The sequence below is a fragment of the Meleagris gallopavo genome, chromosome 22, assembly GCF_000146605.3.
Source record: "Meleagris gallopavo isolate NT-WF06-2002-E0010 breed Aviagen turkey brand Nicholas breeding stock chromosome 22, Turkey_5.1, whole genome shotgun sequence".
Lineage (NCBI taxonomy): Eukaryota > Metazoa > Chordata > Aves > Galliformes > Phasianidae > Meleagris > Meleagris gallopavo.
The window spans coordinates 1068837-1073606 of NC_015032.2; the positions used below are offsets into that span (position 1 = coordinate 1068837).

Sequence of the window (4770 nt, forward strand, 5' to 3'; positions counted from 1 at the left end):
TTCACGGAGCTTCATTTCTCCGCTCCTCGGTGGCTGAAGCAGAGCTGGAGCAGCCGTTGCCTCGGGCTCTGAGGCTGTTGGTGTTCAGGTGGTGTTTGTAGGCAGCCCTGGCTGTGTGGGTTGTCATTTCCTTACCTCCTCCAGTTGTTTCTCAGCCTCTGGCTAATGGCTGTGGGACAGGAGCAGTGGGACCTGCCGTGATGGGTGATGGTGGGGTGGGGGGAGGCAGAACGCAGGGGTGCCGTGGTCCCAGCCTTGGGGTGCCTGTGTGGGTGGCAGCAGCTGAGCGATGGCCTCCAGGGTGCTGGGGCTGTGGGGGTGTGGGACTGGGGGAGGTAAACGGGGAATACAAAGGGGGGGGGGCTAGGGAGTGCATGGCAGTGGAAGGACAAAAAAGCTGCCCAAACTGACCCTGCTTTTGCTTGACTTTTTTTTTTTAATTGCTGGTATGTTAATTGGTGCCAGTTAGGGTAAAACTTGGGGTTGTTACAGCACATCTGTAGTGCTCAGCTTGTTTGCACAGAGGTCACTGAGCCAATGCCAGCGCAGCCGCATCTCGTGGTAAAAGCATTTCTTTGAAACCAGGAGGCAGCGCTCGTATTGCCTGACGCCTGGACTGGGCCGGGTTCTGCTGCTGCAGCTGCCTCCTTGAGGCCAACCTCTGTCCTTCCTCACGGGAGGAGCAAAGGTAAAGCTTGCTTCAAAAGGTACAGAACGGGAAATTGCAGCACTGAGCTGAACGTGTCAGCGTTGGGCTGTGCTATGCCAGGCAGCACGGTGGGCTGCAGTCCCCTGCTTCACTTGCAAAGCTTTGACACCTTATGAGAGCTTATGGTGCAGCGTGGTGTCAGGTCTGGCAGCATCACTCAGAGGTCATGTGCCTTCCCTTGCCCGGGGAATGAAAAATGAGCTCAGGTTATGGGCTGCAGGAACAACTTGGCTCTGTCCTTCGCTGGGGCTGTATCACAGGGCACATCTTGCCCAGGCTGGGTTTCTCTGTGCTCTGTGTGGAATTTCCACAAGGAACTCACATGATTGTGTCACTTAGAACCCAAAAATGGGGCCAACACAGTCACAGAATCACAGAATGGCCAGGGTGGGAAGGGACCGCAAGGATCATGAATGTCCAAACCCCTGCCACACGCAGGGCCACCAACCTCCCCATTTAATACCACACCAGGCTGCCCAGTTCCCCATCCAACCTGGCCTTCAACACCTCCAGGGATGGACGGGGCATCCACAGCCTCTCTGGGCAGCTGTTCCAGCACCTCACCACTCTCTGTAAAGAACTTCCCCCTGACATCCAACCTCAATCTTCCCTCCCTCAACTTCAAACCATTTCCCCTTGTCCTGCTGTTACCTGCCCTTTCAAAGAGTTGATTCCCCTCCTGTTTGTGGGCTCCCTTTAGGTACTGAAGGCTGCAATGAGCTCACCCCGCAGCCTTCTTTTCTCCAGGCTGAACAAGCCCGACTCCCTCAGCCTGTCCTCGTAGGGGAGCCGCTCCAGCCCCCTGATCATCTCTGTGGCTCTCCTCTGCACCCTCTCCAACAGCTCTCTGCCTTTCTTGTACTGGGGCTCCAGACCTGGACACAGCACTGCAGATGGGGCCTCACAAGAGCAGAGGAGAGGGGGACCATCACCTCCCTGTCCCTGCTGGCCACCCCTCTGCTGATGGAGCCCAGGATACCGTTTGCTTTCCAAGCTGCAAGCACACGCTGCTCATGTTCAGCTTTTCATCCATCAGGACTCCCAGGTCCTCCTCTCCACAGGGCTGCTCTCAAGGACCGCTCCTTCCAGTCTGTATGGATGCCTGGGATTCCTTCGGCCCAAGTGCAAAACTCTGCACTTTGCTGTGTTGAACCTCATCAGGTTCACCCGGGCCCACCTTTCCAGCCTCTCGAGGTCCCTCTGAATGGCTTCCCTTCCTTCCACCGTGTCAACTGCACACTCAGCTTGGTGTCATCAGCAAACTTGCTGAGGGTGCACTCGATTCCGTCATTGATGTCACTGGTAAAGATGTTAAGGAGCACCGGTCCTAAGACAGAGCCCTGGGGGAGCCATTTGTTACCAGCCTCCACCTGGACACAGAGCCATTGGTGACCACCCTCTGTCTGCAGCCTTTTAACCAATTCCTTATCCATCGAGTGCTCCACCCATAAAACCCACATCCCTCCAATTTGGAGATAAGGATGTGGTGGGGAACCATGTCAAAGGCCTTGCTCAAGTTCAGCTAAATGACATCAGTCGCCTTCCCCTTGTCCACCGATGCTGTCACTCCATCACAGAAGGCCACCAGATTGGTCAAGCATCACCTTCCCTGGTGAAGACAGGCACAGAGGTGAGACTCACCGGCCTGTAGTTCCTGTGTCCTCCTTGCTCCCTTTCTTGTCAATGGCAGTGACGTGACACTTCCTCCAGGCATCTGAGACCTCACCTGACAGCCACAACTTTTCAAATATGATGGAGAGCAGCTCGGCATCCACCTCAGCCAGCTCCTTCAGAGCCCTGCGATACCGCCATCCGGCCCCACAGACTTGCACACATTCAGTCTCATCAGGTGGTCTCAGACCTGCTCTGTCTTCACAGCCGGGGGGGATTTACCACCCTCATCTCTACCTAGAGGTTTAGGGATGCAGGGCTCAGGGACGTGAGAAGTGCTGGAATCCTGGCCACCAGTGAAGACTGAGGCAAAGAACTCATTCAGTACGTCAGCCTTCTCTTCGTCCATTGAAGCCAGTTCTCCTTTTACATTCACCAAAGGAGCTACACTCGCTTTGGCCTATCTCTTCTGGCCAATGTACCTGTAGAAAATCTTCCAGCTGTTTTTCACATCCCACGCCAAGTTCAGTTCTGCTTGCTCCTTGACTTTCCTGATCCCACATCTGCAAGTCTGGACGGCATCCCTGTGTTCTTCCCAGGTGACTTCACATATTATTGCAATACGAGGGCAATTTGGTAGCTGATCTGAATTAACCACAAAATAATTCCTAGACGGGGGGAGTGCATGAATGAAGCGGACCGGTTCTGCATCAGGAATGTGAGCTGCCCAAGCAGCAGAGGGAAAAGTGTATTCACTGCTCGAGAAACTTTAATGAGGTGCAGAGGGGTGTGAATTCTCACTGTCATGGAGTACAGGAGGTGAGGAAAGCAGAAATCCTGTAAAGATGATGTCTACATGAAGATGCTACAGCACAGAGGGTGGTGTGGCACAACATCACAAAAACCACTCCATTTCAGTATCTAAAGACTTTATTTATTATGGTACAGGGGGTGGCTGGGCAGGACGCTTTGGATTAGAAGCCCAAGCTCCGGTTCAGCAGCGGATTCCCATGCCTATAGCCATGAACGTCCCAAACGTCCCACCGCTCTGCATCATCGTTTTGCCAACTCCGCCCATCAGCTCTCGTCCTCTCATGCCGATCCTGAGGTAAAGAAAAAGGCAAAAATTACCTCAAGGCTGAAGCCTGCTGCAGACATTCGCAGCAGAAACCAACTGATGCAGCCAGCTAACGGCCGCAGGGGAGCCCGAATCCGTTCTCCTCTCTCCAAGCTCAATGTGAAGCGATGCCCTCGGGCTCTGCCAGCAACCAATGACCTGACCTGCCACAAGGAAAACCGGGGCTGGTTTGTACCACTGCTCCGTGCCTTGGGACAGTTCCATCCCAGCTGCAACTCAGACACAGAGGTACCAGCGGGCGCTGCTCAGTGCTGCAGGGCTGTGCCAGGGTCAGCTCAAGGCTGAACACGGGGGGGTTGTGCCCCAGCTCCACAAACAGGCGTGCTGCCAGCTGTGGGACGGGCTGCACAAGGAGCACAGAGGAGGGGAGCACCTCTAACTGCCAGTGCCCGCAGCCCTTAACGCGGTGGGAAACGGCTCGGTGCTGCCAGGGATCTGAATGGAGGGAATAAAGGAGTTTTAGCCGCTGTACCATCAGCCTCTCCAACTGCAGCATGTGTAATACCATCACACCATGAACCACGTTGTGAATGAACTTCCTATGTACTACTGGTGCCGTATTTTCAATGTGAGAAAAGTTCCAAAAGTATGGAAGCATTCAGACATACTTCTGTTCTCCAGTCTGTGTTTATATGAAGTTGGGCCAAAGCAAAATAATCATTTCTTCTCAGACACTTCTACTGCTGTTTGGCTTTTAGGAGCTGCAGCGGCGCCCGATTTCACGCGGACCATTTCCCCACAGCACAGCACAGCACAGCACAGCACAGCCCAGTAACGCGGCCGTGCTATCCCAGTACAACGCCGATCCTTCGCAGCCCGAAGCCGCACGTTTCCCGCTGGGACGCACGGGGCGGTGCTCAAACGTTCCCAGAGGTCTGAGGGGGGTCGGAATGCTTAATAAACTTTATCAGCCCAAGTTCTGCGAACTTTCCCCCTTTCCGGGCTTCCAAACTCTCGCCGCGTTTCATCACACGGCGAACGCCCCAACGCGAAGAGTCCCGCAGCCCCGCAACGCCCCGCAGCCCCGCGCTTCCCGCAGCCCCACCCGCCGAGGCGCGGTTCCACCCGCCGCGGTCCCGCAGAGCACAGCGGACCCCCGCCCCGCCGCACCTGAGGCACGAGAAGGTACCGAACAGCGCTCCCGCGGCCATGCCCACGGCGAAGCCCATCACGAAGCCCATCTTCACTCTGTCGAAGCAGCTGGGCTGCGACTGCCCGTACGGGCCCACGGTCACGGGCATCTGCAACGCAGCGCTCAGCGCTCGGCTCCCTGCTCGGCTCTCCGCACCGCCGCCTCGGCCTCCGCTTCCGG

At 55.8% G+C, this 4770-nt stretch overlaps 1 protein-coding gene across 1 annotated transcript; it reads right to left on the bottom strand.

Annotated features, from left to right (window-relative positions):
- Positions 1 to 3232: 3232 nt before the first annotated feature.
- ROMO1 (reactive oxygen species modulator 1) lies at positions 3233 to 4734 on the bottom strand. The gene is made up of 2 exons (XM_010722242.2): positions 4569 to 4734; positions 3233 to 3423 (listed from the first exon to the last, which is right to left on the bottom strand). Exons 1-2 carry the CDS (start codon positions 4697 to 4699, stop codon positions 3315 to 3317), a joined length of 240 nt encoding a protein of 79 aa, XP_010720544.1. The 5' UTR covers positions 4700 to 4734; the 3' UTR covers positions 3233 to 3314.
- Positions 4735 to 4770: the final 36 nt, after the last annotated feature.